The 22307-nt window shown below is 39.4% G+C and overlaps 1 protein-coding gene across 1 annotated transcript; it reads right to left on the bottom strand.

The window, feature by feature from the left end:
- Nucleotides 1-1232: 1232 nt before the first annotated feature.
- LOC119793247 (plexin-C1-like) lies at nucleotides 1233-20790 on the bottom strand. Its single transcript, XM_038300323.1, has 16 exons — nucleotides 19464-20790; nucleotides 17144-17272; nucleotides 16010-16144; nucleotides 15831-15931; nucleotides 15649-15754; nucleotides 15408-15570; nucleotides 15225-15327; nucleotides 13758-13833; nucleotides 13573-13614; nucleotides 13342-13475; nucleotides 10922-11101; nucleotides 5068-5176; nucleotides 4782-4958; nucleotides 4531-4698; nucleotides 1588-1684; nucleotides 1233-1521 (listed from the first exon to the last, which is right to left on the bottom strand). The coding sequence occupies exons 1-16, from the start codon at nucleotides 20463-20465 to the stop codon at nucleotides 1430-1432; spliced, it is 2814 nt and encodes a 937-aa protein (XP_038156251.1). The 5' UTR covers nucleotides 20466-20790; the 3' UTR covers nucleotides 1233-1429.
- Between the last annotated feature and the right edge of the window lie 1517 nt (nucleotides 20791-22307).

Raw genomic sequence — 22307 nt, 5'->3', positions numbered from 1 at the left:
TCATGAAAAAGGTATCTAAATGAGCTTTGCACCTAATAATCTAAATCAACAAATTAACTCTAAACACCTGCAAAAGATTTCTTAGGCCTTTAAAACTCCAAGCACGGTTCATCACTCAAAACCCCAATCATGGGTCAGACTGCCGAACCGACTGCTGTCCAGAAGGCCATCATTGACCCCCCTCAAGCAAGAGGCTATGACACAGAAGGATATTTCTGAACAAATAGGCTGTTCCCAGAGTGCTGCTGCATCAATGCACCTCTGTGGGAAGGAAAAAGTGGCAGAAAACGCTGCAAAACTAGAAGAGGAGACCGGACCCTGAGGTAGATTGTGGAGGAGGGCTGATTCCAGACCTTGGGCGACCTGCAGAAGCATTGGACTGAGTCTGGAGTAGAAACATCCAGAGCCACCGTGCACAGGCGTGTGCAGGAAATGGGCTACAGGTGCCACATTCCCCAGGTCAAGCCACCTTTGAACCAGAAACAGCAGCAGAGGCGCCTGACCTGGGCTAGAGAAACTGTTGCTCAGTTTTACACGTCATTTGGAAATCAAGCTGGAAGAAGACTGGGGAGAAGGAAATGCCAAAATGCCAGAGGTCCAGTGTCAAGTAGCCACAGTCAGTGATGGTCTGGGACGCCATGTCAGCTGCTGGTGTTGGTTCACTGGGTTTTATCAAGGGCAGGGTCAATGCAGCTATCAGGAGATTTTGGAGCACTTCATGCTTCCATCTGCTGAAAAGCTTTATGGAGATGAAGATTTCATTTTTCAGCACAATCTGGCAGCTGCTCGCAGAGCCAAAACCACTGGTAAATGGTTTACTGACCATGGTATCACTGGGCTCAATTGGCCTGCCAACTCTCATGACCTGAACCCCATAGAGAATCTGTGGGATTTTATAAAGAGAAAGTTGAGAGATGCAAGACCCAACATTTACATTAACATTACATTAAAGAAAATAATGAACTTAATAACAATATGCTAATATTTAGAGAAGGACCTTTATTCTCTTCATGGATGCTAAACAGAAAACATAAAGGAGTGATTAAAATATTACTATATCTAATATGATTAAGAGTTAGGGTCATGTTTTATCTAAAGAACCCAATAAAGCTTGACTGATATTTCTTTCAGAAAAGTAGGATTCAAGGCAATTACAAAAGATTTCCAGATAAAGGAAGTCAGCATTTTATCTTGACTTTGCAATATATATATATATATATATATATATATATATATATATATATATATATATATATATATATATATATAAATAAATTGTCTTCTGCATTCAATTCATTCCTTAGGGAGCAACGGGCAGCTTGGAGCACCCAGGGAGCAATCTGGGGCCATTTGCTCAGGGACCCAAAGAGGCAGTCAGCAGGGTTTCAGGAAGACACCAGCAGCCTTCTGCAGGGCTCTGCTCCAAGTATTAGTCTTCCATATTGTCGAACTCCAGGTCTCCCATCGACGCGTCTGTCTCAGCAGTGTGCTTTCTTCGTTTTCGATAGATAAAATACACCACTGAAAAGAAACGATCAGTTTGTAGACTGCTGGTGCTGGTAGAGACTGAAAACATGGGACACTTACCAGTAATGAGGACAGGTATCAGGAGAATGACAAGTAGTACATAAAGTGGAAGTCGAGATGACTGGTTCAGGGTTAGAGACTTTCCTCCATATTTAATCTGTATCAAAGAGAAATTATTTCAACACTTCAAAAGCAAAATGGTTGCAACAGTTTTTACTATGAGACACTGGGGGTGGAATAAACCAAAGAAACAAAGGAATGGAGGTATGAAGTAATGAGGAGAATATATGGGGGACAGCTGATAGGGAGCAGGTGTGGATAGAAGCAACTAGAAGCTAGAGGAAAGGAGACAGGCACAAGGGGGCGACAGAGAGTAACTCAAAAAACACTGCTTAAATATAACTAGAAAACAACTAGAAAGGCATAAATCAAAGTGTAACTGAAAATTAAAAAAGAAACTTAAACAGAACCAAAAGGTCTACAGAGGGCAAAATCATGACTGTTATGTTTATTTTATTATAAAAATAAATAAATAAATAAATAAAATGAATCAAATTGGTTAAAAGTCTCTAACAAAGGAAAAGCTGCAGATGACGAAGTCACTGCAGCAATCGCTGCTCCTGGATGGTCACTTGTTTTCTGTCATTGGTTATGCAGCAATCCCTCATACTGAGCTTCCAAGAAACCCCCAGCAGAACCAGGCTCAGTGAAAGTGATGGAAACAGTAAATTTCCAAGACTCTGACAGGTTGGCGGATTTCACATTATTCATTTTCTGCTACAAGCTTAAATTCAGTCAAGCAGCAAAGGTGGCATAGACCATCATATTACCATCACCATGTTTGCTGGTTGCTTTGATGTTTTTCTAAAATGCTGTAAGAAACTCAACATCCTGTCATTTTAATAATTTTCTCTAAAGTCACATGGATCATAAAAATGTTTTTTGCGGTAAGGGGAGTGGGCCTTTATTTCCCCTTGGCCTTTCAGCCCTCCAGCCACTTTCATTTTCAGTCATAATGAATCATGATCTTAACTAATACAAGTGAAACCAGCAGAGATTCCTGCTCCGAGTGTTTTTGACCTTCTGACTACCATTCATGTGATATTTGCTTATCTATTAACTCATAGCCTACTTCGTGTTTTAAGACACGTTCATTTTAAGAGAATCTTTGATGATGCAGGTCAGGCAGTATGGGTGTGCTTAGGGAAACTGACCTCTGCTTTCTAAGAAATCGGATGAATCATAATTAACTCCTGATTAAACAAAGATAAATGGGGGTTGGAGAGTTGCTTTCATCATCATGATCAGGTGATCAAAGAGTATCTGCTTGATTTGAATGTGTTTTATGGATGTTTGCCTGTTATTTTTCTGTTTCTTTGCCATTTAATTAAGTCTTTTAGTTTGTATTTTTTCCCTTCCAGTTAAAACTCTTCTGTCATCCCTGCTTCCCTCCATCGCTACAGTCAGAGATGGGAAGTAACAAAGTACAAATACTTTGTTACTGTACTCAAGTAGATTTTTCTGATATTTTTACTTTACTTTACTACTTATTTTTATGGCGACTTTTTACTTCTACTCCTTACATTTTTACACAAATATCTGTACTTTCTACTCCTTACATTTAAAAAAAATTGGCTCGTTACTTTAGTTCAATCTGAAAAACTCACACAGAGAGAAAAGATAATTAGAAGAATTTTATTGATATGAAAGTATAGTCTTTTGCGCTCAGACCTCGGAATGCTGAATTATGCTTTAACATGCATGAGTAGATGAATGAGAATAGGGATGTTCCCCCCCGGCTGGAAACTGGTGGTGGTTTAGTTCGAGCTGGTTGACAAGCTTGAGCTGAATTGTGGGACTAGAAGACTGAGGGAGCTGACGCCGGGGCTTCACTCAGAGACTCGGGATATAGAGGTCCTGCTTGGTGATGCAGGTACCGTAAACTGTCCATGATGAGCAAGCATGAAGCGACAGTGGAGAGGAAAAACTCCCCCTTGGGAAGAAACCTCTGGCAGAACCGGGCTCAACATGGTGGTCTTCTGCCGGACCAATTGCAATGAGACGTGGGATGGTGACACTGGGATTAATATTCTCTGATGAGGTTGAGGTAGAAGTCATGTCATGGAGGACGATTCAGCTACGATGGTGGAGAAGGGGATGGAGGTGGGTGAATTGTCGTCTAAATCTGACATTGCGATTGCTGGATAGCGGGCTGGGACGAGGATTTGAAGGTGCTTATAAAGTGAAAGTAGGATGCTGGTTGGGCTTCGTGGGGGAGTATTTCGAAGCTGATTGGCTCGCTTCAGAGACGGATCAGCTTCTGATTGGATGGAGGTAAGCCAGAGTTTCTTCAATTGAACTTCCGCTAGAGCTTCATTTTTGAATCATTTCAATGGAGTTACCGTTATTATTTTTCACGTCATCAATACCAAATTCAATCTAATTGGATGGGAATCTACGTTGCATTTGACGCACCACTACAAGATGAATCGACAGATTCGGCGGTATTCATTTGCGGCAAATCATAGCAGCTTGGTGGCGGTGGCGTTAGCATAGTAGCATGGACGACGAGATGATTGAAAATGAACACAACGGAGATCTAGTCCTATTGGCAGACATCCATTTAAAATGTAGGCAACGGCATGAAAAAAGTGGTTTCTACTTTTACTTTTATACTTTAAGTAAATCTACAAGCCTGTACTTTGTTACTTTTACTTGAGTAAAGAAGTTTAATCAGTACTTCCACTTTTACCAGAGTATTTTTAACACAAGTACCTGTACTTTTACTCAAGTACAGAAAGTGAGTACTTTTGCCATCTCTGGCTACAGTAATCCTACATCCTGCAGGTGAGAGGTTCTTCTATTACCTACCTGCTCAGCCCTGTGTTTAGGTTCTTCCTAACCAAGTAATACAAAAATCCTTTGTGATAGTTTTGACCAAAAATACAGCATTTTATTGTACTTTATAATGTTGAACTTGGAGTATTAAGCTTTAGGATTTACCTGAACCTGTTTAAAGTCAGAGTTCTGCATTCCTTCGATCTCACAGATGAAAGTTTCTGTCTCTTTGCCACTTTCTTTGAATATTTTGTTGCATTGATATTGCTTTTTACCATCAATCCCCCAAACATCCAACTCCTCGGGTTTCATCTCCAGATTATCTGCCTTTTTCTGCAAGAACAAAAGACATTTCACCTTAAATAACCTAATACGCAGATGTTTATGTGAATAATTAGTGACAGAATTAGTCTTACTTGAATACTGATGCGGATATTCATCCCTTCCTTCACGGCTGTGAAGCCGTTGAACTCTGGGTCAGGATAGTAAACTATTTCTTTATTGCATTTCAGTGTCTCATTGGCTACTTTCAGAAACACAGGGCTACGTAACATCCTGGTATCCGTTTCTGCACGTGTTTCATAGGTGAGATTCTGATAAAGATATAAAAATATTCCAGTTATTGTGACAGACTGAGTTTTATTTCTATTCCCAGAATTACATTGAATAATTTGATATATCCTGACCATTCCAGTCAGTTACCTGATAACTTCTGCTCCCGGAAGGAATGACTTCCTGTTGGGTGGAGCTGTGTGTGACACCGTCCACCAAATGCATGCTGGTACCAATAAGAGTGACCTTCCTCTTCCCACTATAAGACAGTTATGCATATCCAATATGATACTTGGACACTGCTGTGGAAAATATTTATCATCTTACTAATACCTTCTGTTTTTAACATCTTCACATTAAACATGAACTGAGCAAAACCAAAAGATCTTTTTCAGATCATGACATCATTTATTAGGGGGAGATAAACACAGTAGATAATAGAGATTATGCACTAAAAACCAAAACGCAGGTTAAGCCGCACTCAGCAGTCATGGTTAATGTCAAACTTTATGACAACCATCATTGATTTGTTTTACGTCATAAGGAAGATCTTTTTTTCCAGCTCTTCTCTGCAGCTTTTATTAAATTTGCATTGGAAGTTTTGTAAGCATGAATAGCCTGTTGAAGGTCACACTGTAACATTTTAGTCTCGTTTAGGAAGTGGTGGAAAGTAACAAAGTACATTTACTTGATTACTGAGCTTAGGTACTTTTTTAAATGTATTTACTTGCGTATATTTTTGTGGGGCTACTTATAACTTTTAACTGCATTTCCAGGAAGCTGCTAGTTCTTTGTTCCTTTCGGCTCTGCTTAGCTTTGCAATCATCTGTTGCTGATTTTATTTCTTTAAATGCAATTTCAAGTAATCAGAGTTATAGTTTCTTTGTGGTAAAAGATTCAACCTCAAACTTCTGTTCTATAGTGAAAGAACAAGATAAATCAAGACTCTCCTTTTTTCTTTTTGGTTTGTTTTTAAATAAGAAATATTAAAAATATCTGTCTTTATTTTTTGTGGTATTTTTATGCTGCAGCTCCTTCCAGGTGGTGTAGAATCTATAGCAGGTGGTTCTATGCATCAATACATCAGGTGGTTTCTGAAAGTTTTACGTTCTTTAAAATTACTCTGAAAATTAGACAGAAACCTACAGATAGTAAAAAAATTTAATTTGTACTTTTGAATACTTAAGTATTCTCAAAAGTGAGTACTTCAATACTTTAACTTGAATAAATGCTTGACTTAGTTTAACTTGTACTTGAGAAAGATTAGAGTATTAGTATCAATACTTGTTCTCGGGTACTATTGGTGAGTACTTCATCCACTACTGCGTTAAGGTTCAGAATAACTTTATTCCATTGTCCCTTTAGGCCGGCTATTGCTGGTGCTTCACTGCCCCTGTGTATAATTGGGCTTTTGGCAGAGCTGTCAAAAGTTTATTCCTCCAGTAGAAATCCTGCTGTTTAAAAATACTTTTCTAGAAGTTAAGATGATCAACTTCAGCTTTTTACTCAAATAAAAGTGTCAAAGTTCAATTTTTAAAACTAATTAAAATATAAAAGTAAAGCAGAAAAAAACTGTTAAGGACAGAAGCTTTCCTGCTCTACCCTATTAAAGGAACATTTTTCTACAATTTATTTTTCCTAGTTTATAAATAATGGTAACAGTGTCAAATTTAACTTTGCATCATCTTGATAAAACTATTTATTTTGGTATGTGGTAAACAACAAGTTGGGGCAGCACCGAGTCCAACCACAAAGAAATTCACTGTCTAGAAAAAATTTATTATTTTGATGGTTTTTACAATTTTTTTTAAAATACCAACAGGCCATGAAAATGGGCTTAAATGAAACAAAACGAATAAGTCTATTTCTAAAATGTGAGGAATAGAAGCAAAAAGTTGTGTAAAGAATAATGGCTTCATTAAAGTACCGATAGTCAACATTTCTACTTGACATCTCTGGTTTTTAGTCACGAACTGAATGTTGGGCATTTTATGATTAAAAGCCGAACTTTTGGTTTCAGAAACTCATTCCAGTTGTAAAGTAGCAGAACAGCTGCACACGGCCACAGTAATCACCAACTTTCACTGTCGGTCACTGATTAATAAATTAATCTCTACGCAGTAAATGTTGCATTGTTAAAGTAACACTTTAAGAGTGTGGGACCAAATGTTCTCTTAAAGTTTTATTTTAACATTTACTATCTAAACTTGGTTGATCTTATTGATAAGCAGTGTTGGGCACGTTACTTTGAAAAAGTAATTAGTTATAGTTTAGTTACTTCTCCCAAAAGGTAACTGAGTTACTAACTGAGTTACTCCACAATAAAAGTAACTAGTTACTAGTAAAAGTAACTATTGCGTTAGTTTTGCGTTTCTCGCCCCCGTAACCCTCATCACCCAGCCCCCACCTTCTCGCCGTGTGTTTCCAAAGCCAGCTGAACAGAGCGGACGACAAAGACAAGAACCTGCAGAGAGTTTAGCATTTATTGCAACTCAACGTAAATGACATCAGGGGGGAACGCCATGTGAAGTTTTTTAACAGGGCATTCAGATCTGGTGAGTGTATGAAATTAATAACTGGGGATGTCTAATTCTGAAATCCTGTGTGTTTGGGTTGTTATAGATACTGTAACATCTATCTATCTATCTAGATCTATACTCTGTGTGTGACATAAAATATGGATCTCCATCCCTGCCACAAAGGCCATCAAATAATGTATAAAATAAAAAATACAGAAGGTTAAAAAGGCAGAGTATCCATCCATCCATCCATCTCACTTTCTCCATATAGGCTATCATTTGATCGTTCACGCTCTCCATAGTTCTCCTGTGGCGTGAGCACAGGGTGGCTGTTGCGCGCCTTTAGCGAGCATGCGCGTTTCCTGTCGCTTGCGCGGTGAATCGTTCCGCCTGCGCTGTGCGGAGATGCAGGGGAAACCGTATCTGTTGGGGAAACGCAGCTCGACGTAACACCAGTATTTCCATCTGGAAAACGCCGTTTTGCTGCTGGAGTCCTCCTCACTCTCCATCTCTCTGTGTGTGCTGTACGTTAACACCCGCCAGCAGAAACACCCACCTACCCAACTGACAGACGGAATCTCACTATACATCAGCCATTCTCATCCTCCCCTCTCTCATGACAAGGCACGCACGAGTCCTATCATGAAAAAAGGTTAATTGTGCGACCTGAGTAACGCGCAGTAACGGGGTGTCTGCAATGGTAACTGCGTTATAGTTACAGTCAAAGTAATTAGTTAGATTACTCGTTACTAAAACAAGGTAACGGCGTTACTTTCAACACCGTTAGTCCCATCACTTTTGATAAGCAACATCTTTAATAAAAACCTGAGTTTTCTCTCGTATAAAAAGGACGTTTCCATAAACTAAAGGGCTCATTTTTTACTATATGCTGAGGAAAGAAAAAAAAACATTTTAAGAATTTATTGTGCGAGCTGTTTTAGAAGCTGACTGAATAACTAAAACTATGTATTTTCATATTATTAAGCCTTTTTTTAATGAGATATAAGAGGAACATTTATGGTAACTGAAAAACAAAATGAATAAAAAGGCAAAACTCTTATAATTCTTATTGTATAGAAACGTAGACTATCATTAATAGACAGGGCTATTGGCCACTTGGTTTCAGTGTTGATGCTGCTAACTGGGAAAAAGCTTTCTTGTTTTTTTAATGTATTACAAAATATATAAACAAGTTGTTCTGCTTCCTCTCAAAGGAATATTAAAACTCAACTCCATTAAATCACAAAAAGCTTTTCTCATCTACTGGGCTTATTGCTGGCAGGTCAACATCTATCCTGTTTCAGATTGTTCGCCTAACGATCTCCATTTTACTTATCACATGAAAGGAGGACAGGAAAGAATCATGTGCAGGAAAGACGTGGGTCTTTCACGAAGCAGCGCACGATCTAGATAAGTTAAGAAGTTTATCAAGTCTTTATTTTTACAGATGGAAGCACTTCTAATTGGAGGTTTTTTTTTTACCTTGATGCCAATTAATAGTGTAGATAATCTCAAACCAAATGTACAATTGATTCCCATTCAAATAAAAAGCTTCACAGCTGAGCTATGTGATGGAGGGGAAATGGAGAAACTTTGATGTGACAAGAAATGGGGACAAGTTCGCCCCCTGCTGGTTAAATTAAAGTACAATTCAACATGAAGCAATCCTCAAAGATGAGTTGCACCACTACTTTTCCACAGGTTTCCATTGGGTCATCATGTTGTGCCGCCTGTAGAGCCACAGATCCCAGAGCCAGGCAGGTCAGAGATTCTATATTTTCTCTCTAAGATATTATTCACACTGGCATCAGATTAGCATCAGGCTGCCAGAGGTGAGGTATGCAACATGTTCTGACTGGAAGGGAACAAATGTGTTGCTCAACTATTCAGGACGCAGCTTTTTTCCGAGGGGGCCTCAGAGGTTAACTGATGAGGGCTGAACACTCAGAGGAGGGAGGAGTTCTCTGGCTTTTAAGGATCACATAAATTGGCTTTTGAAAGGTGAAAAGATTTCTGAACACATTAGATCATAAAATATTTACTGACATAAATGCCTCAGCTCCACTTCAATGCCAGCTAATCTATAAGCACAGGCACTTTAACTTTAAATGCAGTGATGCACTACTGCTAATGCTTCAGGCAGGACTGGGAAACTTCGGCTTGATAGATCAGGTCAACAACATTTTCAGCTCAGACATGATTCCAACTGAGAACAAAGATCTAACAAAGATCAAGTTCTTCAACAACAAAATGATGGAGCAAAGCCACCAGAAGCTGAATTTGGATTACCCACAGGGTATCCGCAAAATTCTAAATGATATAAGCTGGTTTGAAAGTGGAATTTGCTACTTTGAAACTATATTTAAGGAGGGAAAACTGGATAAAAACAATCAAATGATTTCAAACTGAATGAAGCTCATTTGCTTTAAACTGCACTTCATTGCATTGAAAATTCAGCTAAACTATTTTCACTTTCAGTTTTAAATTCTAAAATTCATATTATTTTGTTCCATCCATCTGGGTCCTTAAGACCCAAAGACCTAATAAAACAGGTCTTCAAACCTTCTCTGACTCTGTGGTGGCATCAGCCCTCCTCTACGCTGTTGTCTGCTGGGCCCCTGGCAGCGCAGAGCGGGACAGAAAGAGACTGAATAAGCTGGTGAGGAAGGCAGTTTCTGTCCTAGGCTGCACTCTGGACTCAGTGGCTGAGAGGAGGGAGCTGTCCAAGCTTCCATCCATCATGGAGAACACCTTCCACCCTCTGCAGCAGACTGGAGAGGAGCTGAGCAGCTCCTTTAGTCAAAGACTTTTACAGCCTGTTTGAAAAAAGGAGCGCTACTGCAGGTCATTCATCCCTGCTGCAACCAGACTCTACAATGAGACACTACAACCGTAATAACTGCTGCAATGGAGAATAATTACTATTTAATACAATAACCTGTTTCTCTATATCTGACAACCAGAGCAATAACTATATATATAAATGTCCATCTATATAAACACCTGTGTAAGAACTGTATTATAATCCTACTCTTAAAAAATAAAACAAATAAATCAATAAAAAAAATAAAAACCTGTCCTATGTGGACGCATGGTATATGCTGTATATATCCCATGCACCTTTTTCTTCCTTCTAGCACCTTCTTCATCTCTTTGGGCCATTTGAGCTGATGGAACAAGTACATTTCTGCACTGTGAGATCAATAAGGTCAATCAATCAATCAATGCTAACAGTTTCTGTCCATAGACATAACACAGCTCTACATTCCCATAGATTTTCTTATAAATAATTGATCAATTATGTGCTATATAATATATTTGCTTTACAGGGTTGATCAGTCCTGCAAAAAGTTAATACCCCGTTTTAGGACAGCTGGCGCTGTGTCTCGCAGTGTTATCTGGTAAAGCGAATGATTAGAGGGTTAAGGCGCACTGTTCTCTACGGCAGCTGGAATCTATATTTTTGATGAAAAAAGGTGAAGTACCTTCTCCAGGTGATGGCTGGTACAATGTCGCTGCAGGTGGGTGATGACTGATAGGTGATAGCGAGGTTGCCATGGCAGCTTCCATCTAGAAGGAGAGCACAAACTTTGGCCATGCCTTTCATTTCTGCACTGGGGACATGGAACATCAGGCTGGACCCGTTGTTGTTCAGCACAGCAGATCTGAGCAGGAACAAGGAAACCAAAGAGACATAAATGGTGAAGCAAGGATGACATTGATCACAGGAAAAAAACAAAACATAAAACTGATCAAACTACATTTTGTTTCTTAGTAATATAAGACATAAGAAAATATTAATTGACTATCACATATTTAGGAAACATGACTGAACATCTGAAGGAATATTGTTAAAGGTGCACTCAGACCGAATGAGGTCTCCACTGCGACGGTGGTGAATTTACAAAGTATCCCTAAACAAACTGTCTGTGGAACAGTGGCGAAGCGGCCAGCGGCGAATCCCACGCGGTGAGAGCGTTCACTGTTCCACTCTCATCTCGTGCTACTTCATAGAAATTAGGCTTTGTCAAACAGCGGCACCATATGGCGAGAGCGGAGCAGAGAATAGAAATGGCAACTTGTTGCTGAAATGGCAACCATTCAGGGACTGGTTGCAGTTATGTAGATCAAAGAAGTGCAGCCGAGGCAACGCTTTTTTTCAGTTAAAATACAATTTAGAGAAAATAATGTTAACAAACTTTGACCTAAGGAACTCTATGTGGAGATTTTTAGGGGGCTCTAGAAACAGCTGTTTTAATTTAGCCCTAGAAGAACTGTTAGTCATCCTCCCTTACCTCCAGCAGACCCTGGTCTGCCGCTCACACCGAGCCTGGTTCTGCTGGAGGTTTCTTCCTGTTCAAAGGGAGTTTTTCCTCTCCACTGTCGCTACAAGCATGCTTAGTGTGAGGGATTGCTGAATAGTCAATGAGTCCATGCAATCACCTTGTTTTCCTTAGATAGAAAACTTTGAATCAATCTGACTGGATAATCTGGTTGAATCGTCTCTATAGAGTGACCTGAGATGACATGATGTTAATAGGCTCTATAGAAATAAACTGAATTAAATTGAAAATGCTGGCAACTTACTGACAACAATTGACCCACGGAAGTACAAGTGAAGGAAATCGAGAAAATGTACCACCTACTGGCCAGGAGTTGAACTTGTAGCTGTCTACTTTAAATCAAAACTTAAAAAAAAAATAACAGAATTTTATAGATGTGAAAATGTATTTTCTTTTGAGCAATAAAATAGAAAACTCCCAAATCTACTGTACTTCTATCCCATAAGGGGCGCATAAGGACATAGTTAAGCAGAAGATTAAGGCAGTTTTTCCTGTTTCCTCCTGATTGTTGAAATAGAAGCAAGCATCAGTCCTGCAGGTTTTTATTGGCCTTCAGGAAGAAGATTATAATAGTTTGTGTCTTTAATGGTATCTTTAGAAGCCTCAGAAGAGGAAACCAACTTTTCTGTTATCTAGACTAGGCTTGTCTTATCGGATCGGGACACCGATATTGGCAAAAAAAATGCGTATCGGCAAAGCATGTAAAATGCCGATCCAGTTTTTTTTAAAAATCCGGTCCGTATTTTCCAGTTTCGCCGATTGAAACGATCCATTCCACTATTTTGCGCCAGTGTTTCCCTGTTTTGCATTTTTATTAAAACTTACAGTAATATAGCACCTTTAACTGTTTACGGTTTTACTGCTCACTGTGCAATTTCAGATTGCTATTCATAATTTTGTCCAGTTTGTGTTGATCTCTTAATAAACAGGTAAGTTTGTTGTTACCAAGCATTGTGTTTTATTTAATCTCACCTAATTTAGCTGGCTAGATGTTATCAAGAGTACTAAAACCCTTCTCAACATGAGTCTTACAACTAAGGCTAAATACTTTAACTTAAACTTAAATACATGCTCGGATAGGCTGGTATCGGCCAGTATCGGTATCGGATCGGAAGTCCAAAAACAATATCGGTATCGGATCGGAAGTGCAAAAACCTGGATCGGGACATCTCTAATCTAGACCCCAACTCCTATCTTCTCTCATCAGCAAGGAGCTGCTATTCTCTACCTCCATCAGTTCTTTGATGACTTCCGTCTCCCTGCTGCAGTGCATCCAATGCTGCAGGGCAGACACAACATTTGAGGACCCAAGAAGCCCCTGTTTCCCACTTTCATAGGAAATGTGAGTTCTCCAGCCTGCTGTCTTTCACTCATTAGCATCCTCCAGGAGGGAGTAAGCTCTACCAACTGGATGGCTTTGTTTTTTTACAAGACTTTAAATGTAGATATATAAGGAGGCAATCTTTGTTTTCCAAAGAAAAACAACACTGGAAGTCACTTTTCCAAAAACATTTCAGAAGAAAAACGTCATTCTGTCAGCAGTAAAGTATAAAACGACTCACTCCTTTGGATCACAGCCCATGTTGTCCTGAATCCTGACTCTGGTCACATCTCTGAGGTTATGACCCGACAGCACAGCATGATTTCTGCCATAGAAAGACACAACGCTGGGAGAAATGGAGGAGATCTCTGGGTTCTAAGGGAACACGGAAAAAGCAGCTGTTACACAAGACCTACAACTCATATTCAAAGTGTATAAATGAGCAAACAGATCAGCTAAAAATTTGACTCACAGAAAAGATTTTCTTAAACTCCATGTTTTCACAAATGCTTTCCTACAGGAAGAAAGAGGTGAACAGATCTCATCATCCTGTGAGGCTGTTTTTAGCCCAGTTTAATAAATCCAAGAGTTAAAAAGTACAAAAGAGGTTTATTTAAAAAATGTGATGTTTAAGATGCAGATCTGAGCCATTATTACATTCTGGACTGGATCAGTGGCCCAGGAGCAGCGGTTCTGTCTCCATCCGCAGCCGGCTCTGATACACCGCTGACACCTGAAAACCGTCACAGAAGTAAAACACTTTATTTTAGGAACAAATAGATAATAAATAGAGTCCCCACTAAGGCTCATCTTAACTTTCTTCTTTATTTTCAACAGCTGGTTGCATTGGTGCGATCTCAGATTATTTTGAATTGCACTACTGACCAACTGGGTCACATGGGTGACCAAACAGGCTCCATCCACTCTGGAACCCTGGACATAGAATATAAGCCTAGAAACATCTAAACAGTGTTTTACAGTATTGATGCCATGATCTTCAATAATGGCAATAATCACAAAACTCTGATTAATGTCTGTATCGTCTAGGTCTCCCTCTACTGCAGCGGTGACCAATTAAAAACCAGCGGGTCCGAATAATGAAAATCATCAACCAGTAAAGATCCAGAGACATTTTTTATTATAATAAACAGTTACTTTAAACAGAATTTAACACTGAAATAAAATGAGTTTTTATGCATCCATGTTATACATTTACTTTTTAAATAAAAAAAACATAGAACAAGTAGAACATTTTTCCATTTTAAAATCTAAAGTTATTTTTCAAGTAGAGAACAACAATCGTTCAGTTTGGTTTATAGATAATTTCCTGATTCCCATATTTTATCAAACCCCTGAACTGATGGTTTGTTATGTTTTTTCTTTTTTCTGTCTTAATGTTGGCAGTGGGCTTTAGGCTGCCCTGCAAGGCTTTAAACCTGGGTTTAACCAGAGACTAAGCCATTCTCAAGCACATATCAAGGAGCTCATTTTGAGCCTGGATCCAGATTTATTGTTGATTCTGTTCATGGTGGAGAATCCTGCTTCACAGCAGCAGGTTGAGCCAAACATCCTCTAAATGTGCAGGGTCATCTTTGAGCACGCCATTTCACTTTTCTTTCACCAGTTCACCGCAGTTCTTCCAGCAGTCCACACTTTCTCTGCTCTCTTTTTCTCATGGTCTTCTCCTTCTTTCCCATCGCCCGGCTTGCCACAGGTTTGCCTGCTGTGTCTAAAAGTAGCAGCAGCAGCAACCCAGACTGACAGCTCATTGGCTCATTTGGATCACGTGCAGCCTGGAGCCGGACGCTCCCAGGGCTTTACCGTATTAACAGGAGAAGAGGAGCAAGTGAAGTGAGACACTGTCGTTGGAATAAATGCAGTAATTTATAAATGTTTTAAATCAGGTTGGGTCTGGATCCGGACCACGGTCCGCTAATCTGTGACCTCTGCTCTACAGTATTGTACAATCTTACAGCAGCTGTCCTCAGTTCTTGAGGACAGCTGCTGTATGACTCTTCATTTTATATTCATGTTTATGTCAAGTTTGGTTTAATTTTTCACTCTATTGCAGTTACATATTTAGAAAAGTATTAAATGTGTATCTTAAGACGTTGCCAAACTTACAGGTGAAGACTTGCCTCCCCAGTGATATTTAAACAGTTGGACAACTTTATTTGGTCTTCCAGGATTGTTCCTCCAAGTCTGATCTTTATATCAACATCCACATCTGTAAATCCAACATTAGTAATAAAAAAACAACAAAAAAAACTGAACAATTGGTTTAAAATATTAATGGCCAGCACTGACCATCAGGAGGAGAGGAGTTGTTTAGAATGCGGGTGCATCGTGGGTACTGAGGTGGTGGTCCAGTTTCTTTGAAAAGTTGGTGGATGGAGGATGAGAACTGACAGGCGAATCTAGGCGGAACCGTCTGCTTCAGGGTCAGATGTGTCTGAATGATAAGTTTGATCTGAGAGAAGAAGAAATAAAGGAGACAAATAACTGGTGGTTCCATCTGAACACAGACAGTAATTAACTAATAACTCACCTCTCCTGTGGAGTCCTGCATGACTATATGAGAAACTAACTTCTGCTTGGATTCATCAGGGATGGAAAACCAATCTCCATCTTTGCATTTGTCTTTAAATGTACATCTGAAACATTTTAAAAGAGTCATCAGGAGGTTCAGATCTACCTAAAGGATTCAGCAGCAGGTGGAGTTTATCGGACCTTTTTTCAGTCAAACACCAGACACAGAATGGATCCTGTGCAGAAAGACAATCCTTCACATTTTGGTGAGCGCCGCAGTTTGAGACCGGAACGTGCTTCACCTGGAACAGAGCACCATGTTTCAGACACACCTTAACATTCAACACAGAGAAACTTCCCATGAAAAAACTCCAATCTACCTGGTTTTTAAACGCAGCATAAACATAACTCTGATCTACTGGATCCAGATGGATTTTAGGAAACACTCTGTTGTCTCCACTGGTTCTGTAGAGGATCTTTGGACAGGCGGGCTGATAGTTCCTGTCTACGGCAAGCTAACAACAACAATAATGTAGGTTACAGTTACAGCATTTAGTTAAGAGATGGATGGACGGATGGACGGACGACAACAGCTAACGCATTCCATTAACGTCCCACATCTTAATCAATGATAAAGAATCGACACAATTCTAACAATGCATCAATAAACCAATAAAACTATAATTTTACATCATCTAGACGGTTCAATCATTATGGGACATTAGACATTTCAAACTGTAAACTGCAATTAGGCAAACCTTCACTATCATCACTGAGATCTCATTCCTAGATGTTTATAGACATAAAGACAATAAAAATAGACAATGATGTCATGGAGAATGAAAATAGTCAGAAAACACGCTGGGCTTTCTTTACCATTGATCATAATAGCGTATAAATGCCCTGTTCTAAATTAACGTGAATTAAAGTGACACGTGCAGCAGAAATCCAATGTAGAGTGAATAGGGAATCTGCTGACAGGTTTTTTTTCACAGGACCTGGACAGAAACATGTCAATATCAAAGCTAATACTGAAAGTGGACCATCAGGAGGTCAGTTTGCAGAGAACACAGCCAGCATGTGAAGGATGTCCTCTTGTTAGACGAAACAAATACTACAGGAGGAAGGAAAGCCATACTAGTTTTCATCCGGATGAAAACTAGCTTTGTAGCTATAATCCGGCATATTTACATTTGTTTTATACTGATGTTCATTAATGTGCTTTGTCCCTATTCAAATAAATAAATACTGCACACATATAGAAGAGTGTCCCTGCAATAAAACATGGGGGTGGTGGTATTATGCTACGTTAATGCTTGGAAAGTAATGTTCCTTAACAAGTAGACAGATAAAAATCCATGTAAAGATATTGCATGTGTTTGTCCTTTAAGAGTCAAAGTAATTCAACAGTTTGGCATTTCACTTTGATGCATCTCTAGTTCATAAAAATAGGGACAACTTTAGAATTCAATGTTTCTTTATTTGGTGGAACAGATTTTTTCTTTTCTACACACCTTGATGAGCTGTCCATCCGTCGTTCCAATGAAGAAAACCATCCAGCCGTCCAGCCTGACGGCCAGAACTGAGCTCATGTGGTTCTTCCTAAAAAGCTTCGCCTTTGGTTTCAGAGCCGCAGCTTCTGACTGAGAAACAGAGAAGATTCAGTTTGCATAACGGCGGGTTTGGAAACTGATGCAGTGATGATGAAAACTGAACACAATAAAGTTTAGATACAATTAAAAAAGGGTGATTGTAACAGACTGTATATTTATAGGCAGAGATGGGAAGTAACTAAGTACAAATACTTCGTTACTGTACTCAAGTAAATTTTTCTGATATTTTTACTTTACTACTTACATTTTTACACAAATATCTGTACTTTCTACTCCTTACATTTTAAAAAATTGGCTCGTTATTTTAGTTTTGAATCATTTCAATGGAGTTACCGTTATTATTTTTCACGTCAAAAAGTGAAACTTGTATATTATATTCATACATTACATACAAACTCATATATTTCAGATGTTTATTTTGTTTAATTTTGATGATTACAAATGACAACAAATGAAAATCTCAAATTCATCATATCAGAAAATTAGAATATTGTGAAAAGGTTCAAAATTGATGGCCCCTGGTGCCACACTCTAATCAGCTAATTAACTCAAACCACCTGCAAAAGCCTTTAAATGGTCTTTCAGTCTAGTTCTATAGGCTACACAATCATGGGGAAGACTGCTGACTTGACAGTTGTCCAAAAGACGACCATCGACACCTTGCACAAGGAGGGCAAGACACAAAAGGTCATCGCTAAAGAGGCTGGCTGTTCACAGAGCTCAGTGTCCAAGCACATTAATAGAGAGGCGAAGGGAAGGAAAAGATGTGGTCGAAAAAAGTGTACAAGCAAGAGAGATAACCGCACCCTGGAGAGGATTGTGAAACAAAACCCCTTCAAAAATGTGGGGGAGATTCACAAAGAGTGGACTGCAGCTGGAGTGAGTGCTTCAAGAACCACCACACACAGACGTATGAAAGACATGGGTTTCTGCTGTCGCATTCCTTGTGTCAAGCCACTCTTGAACCACAGACAGCGTCAGAAGCGTCTAAAGAGAAACAGGACTGGACTGCTGGTGAGTGGTCCAAAGTCATGTTCTCTGATGAAAGTAAATTTTGCATTTCCTTTGGAAATCAAGGTCCCAGAGTCTGGAGGAAAAGAAGAGAGGCACTTCATCCACGTTGCTTGAAGTCCAGTGTAAAGTTTCCACAGTCAGTGATGGTTTGGGGTGCCATGTCATCTGCTGGTGTTGGTCCATTGTGTTTTCTGAGGTCCAGGGTCAACGCAGCCACATACCAGGAAGTTTTAGAGCACTTCATGCTTCCTGCAGCTGACCAACTTTTTGGAGATGCAGATTTCATTTTCCAACAGGACTTGGCACCTGCACACAGTGCCAAAGCTACCAGTACCTGGTTGAAGGACCATGGTATCCCTGTTCTTAATTGGCCAGCAAACTCTCCTGACCTTAACCCCATAGAAAATCTATGGGGTATTGTGAAGAAGAAGATGCAATACACCAGACCCAACAATTCAGAAGAGCTAAAAGCCACTATTAGAGCAACCTGGGCTATCATAACACCTGAGCAGTGCCACAGACTGATCGACTCCATGCCACGCCGCATTGCTGCAGTAATACAGGCCAAAGGAGGCCCAACTAAATACTGAGTGCTGTACATGCTCATACTTTTCATGTTCATACTTTTCAGTTGGCCAACATTTCTATAAATCCTTTGTTTTTATTGGTCTTCAGTAATATTCTAATTTTCTGATATGATGAATTTGAGATTTTCATTTGTTGTCATTTGTAATCATCAAAATTAAACAAAATAAACATCTGAAATATATGAGTTTGTATGTAATGTATGAATATAATATACAAGTTTCACTTTTTAAATGGAATTACTGAAATCAATCTATTTTTTCATGATATTCTAATTTTATGACCAGCACCTGTACACTATGTAGAATGCATTCACATAATAGTGTTTTATTTTTTTTATAGCAAGATCATACCAGGTTATTGCACAGGGTATTTACACACACACACCCACATACAGACAGAGAGAGAGAGAGAGAGCTGTGAAATATAAACAGGTTATTGCCAAGGTTTTTAAACAGTAATTGCACATTATGCATTGCATAACTTATTGCTGCTGTAGTGTCGAACTGTAGATGATTTAAAATGATCAGTTTGCAGAATCTGTAAATGAGTGCTGTATTTTCAGTCATTTAGGACTGAATAAAAACATCATCAGGGGGTTTAGTTAAATCCAGCGACCTACCGGCTTGTTAGGCTTGTTTGATGAGTAATAGAAGTCTGGATCGGTGCCTGTTGTCCTGCTCTGATCAGGACTGATGTCAAACAGCAGCAGCTCAGTGTTGGTCTCTCCTCCATCCAAACTGAACACTCCGCTCCAAAGGACCTGCTGTCCTCCTGGGATGAGCGAGGAGGCCAGCAGTCTGCTGCCTTCACCTCCATCAGAGCTACTGAGAGTCGCTCCACCAAGAGACTTTAGAGTCTGAGCTTTACTGGTTTCAGCCTGAAGCCAAATCAGGCGGACTTTGTTGGTTTTAGCTCCTGATGCCACGTTGGAGAACAGAAACACTGTTGAGTTGATCTGAAATCCATCCACAAAATCTACATCAACTTCAGTTTGGATTCCAGGTGTTTCTCCTTCTTCAGACAAAGCAAATATCCCCCCAGACTGTTTCTGATCTGTGTTTTGAAGGTTGATTGTCTTTAAGTCAGATGGACACTTGGTTTCCTCTTGTTTCTGGATGGCGGTCAGGATGTACGTCTCAGTCTGACCTGAATCCTTCTTCACGTCCACCAGAAAGCTGACAGAACCTCTGCTGTTCCTCAGAGGTCCCACCTGGATGTGTTCTCTGAACACCAGCTTAGAGATGTCCCTCAGGTCCAGAACCTCACAGTAACCACAGCCTTTGTCTGTCCCACCGCAGATGATCAATGTCCCATTGTTCACAAAAGGTAATAAAACATTTATGGTGAAAGTTGTATTCCAGGCAGCATCCATTGAGACCCGATGAAACTCCTCTCCGTTCAGTTGACCCGGGTTCTTTAGGATCCCTCTCTGGTTCAGGCTGTGGATCACAGTCAGGTCGTGGCTCAGCTGGTAAAGCTTCTCCTCTGTAGAGATGTAAACAGAGTCATGGCTCACTGAGAGCTGCTGGAGGTCTCCTCCTAAACTGAAAGCTTTGCTCTTCTCCAGAGCCAGAGCAGGTTCTCCCCAGATGGAGCAAAGCAGAACCAGCAGCAGGATCATCTTGCTTTGACTCAGAGTCTCTGCAGAGATGCAGGTAAAACCTGCAGCTCAACTGACAAGAAAAACTAACGGAAGTAAAAGGAAATGAGCGGAACCGAAAATGAAAGTCAGCACCCACGAAAGGCTTAAAAAACCCCGCAAACAAACAATAAATCATTTATTAGATATATAATTAAATGGGACATAAAGCGAGAATTTAGGAAGAAAAAAAACAACAGAAGCTCAGATCGTTTTTTTTTCTGCTCATTAAAGTAGAAAGTTTTTTCACAATAGTGAGAAAAAAGCAGAAGGATTTACCGCTGACTTCCTGCGCGCCTCCAGGATGTAGTAGAGGCGCTAGGGGGCGCCATAGCCATTAAAACATCATAGGTACAGGCTACCATATATGGTGCGACTGTCCAGCCCCAGTGACGTCATTGAAATGGTTTTAAAGGTATTTTTTTTTTATGTATGTTTGATTTAACTTGAAAATATCATAACTGGAAAATCATTGCAGAGAAATTTCCTTGATTAAAAAAAGGTCATTAATTCGTCATATTTTTCGTTTTATATTCAGCTGATGATTCAATGAATTACTTTAATTTGCTCCTGTTAAAATATATATTTTCTTTTTTATTTCTATTCAATATAAAAAGTAGAAATCACATTTATTATTGATGCATCTATTAATTACCTTTCATCTACCTCATCCGATGTCTCTGAATTCAAATTGAATTCTTCGTTTTTCTTCTGTGCTTCTGGAGAAACAAAATGCCTCAAAAGCAGAACACTAATATTCATTTTCCACCTGATTGTTATTTTTTGCCAATTTAAGACAGACCTCCTTTCCTCAGAGCAGTGAAGATGGGTGGAGGCTGGGTCTTCCAGCATCACAATGACCCGAAGCACACAGCCAGGATAACCAAGGAACGGCTCTGGAAGAAGATGATCTAGGTTCTGGTGCGGTCTCCAGACCTAAACCCAATAGAGCATCTTTTGAGGGAGCTACAGCCCAGAAACCTGACTGATCTAGAGATCTAGAGTGGGCCAAAATCCCTCCTGCAGTGCAAACATGGTGAAAAACTAGAGGAAACCTTTGATCTCTGGAAAAAAAGGCTACTGGACCAAATTGATTTTCTCAGGTGTTCAAATATTTGCTGCTGAATCATACAAATAAATAGTTTAAAAATTAAACATTGTATTTTCTGGATTTTCTTTCTAGATTATGTCTAACTGTGCACATGCAGCTACAATGACAATTTCAGACCCTCCATGATTTCTAAGTGGGAAAACTTGCAAAATAGCAGGGTGTTCAAATGTTCCTCACAGCAGCAATACGATGTTTCAGCAACTTATTTAATCTACTTTATTCAAACATTCAGAGCAGGCTCATTAGAATAATTCAAAATTTGCAGCCAGTTGGATTTTAAAAACCACCGTTACATCTGGGTTGGGTTCTGTAATGCTTTGGATTAGGGTTAGAGAAATCATTGCTGATTTATTTAGAATGCAGCAGCCAATTTTATAACAGAAGTTTAAACACAGATTAGGATTAAAGGCCTGGATCGGATCTTTGCTACTGATTGGCTGCAGATTCTACAGAGATACTTCATTTGAGCCATTATGGCAGAGATACAGAGCCAATGATCAGGCTCGTCTGGCCCTGACCTACATTTGTGAAACAGCTTTAAATAAACCATAAATAGAATTGAAAACAGCTTCTTGATTATTTCTTCAATTTCATCATAAAACAAATTAAATTCTAAAGTGGTAAAAAAAAAATCTTACAATGATAAAGATTAAACGAGAACTTCTGCACCTTCTCTTTATCGCAGGCTCAGGGAACTTGATTAAGTTAGAAAC

Source organism: Cyprinodon tularosa, unplaced genomic scaffold (genome assembly GCF_016077235.1).
Source record: "Cyprinodon tularosa strain WSP-4 unplaced genomic scaffold, ASM1607723v1 ctg447, whole genome shotgun sequence".
Lineage (NCBI taxonomy): Eukaryota > Metazoa > Chordata > Actinopteri > Cyprinodontiformes > Cyprinodontidae > Cyprinodon > Cyprinodon tularosa.
This window is presented reverse-complemented; position numbering and strand designations above follow the sequence as displayed.

Excerpts from the sequence above, each read along its gene's own strand:
- LOC119793247 (XM_038300323.1), bottom strand. The coding sequence starts at position 20,465 with ATGATCCTGCTGCTGGTTCTGCTTTGCTCCATCTGGGGAGAACCTGCT. Across the intron at positions 15,932-16,009 it reads ATGCTGCGTTTAAAAACCAG|GTGAAGCACGTTCCGGTCTC; the intron begins GTAGATTGGAGT and ends GCTCTGTTCCAG. Across the intron at positions 15,328-15,407 it reads CAACTCCTCTCCTCCTGATG|ATGTGGATGTTGATATAAAG; the intron begins GTCAGTGCTGGC and ends TTGGATTTACAG.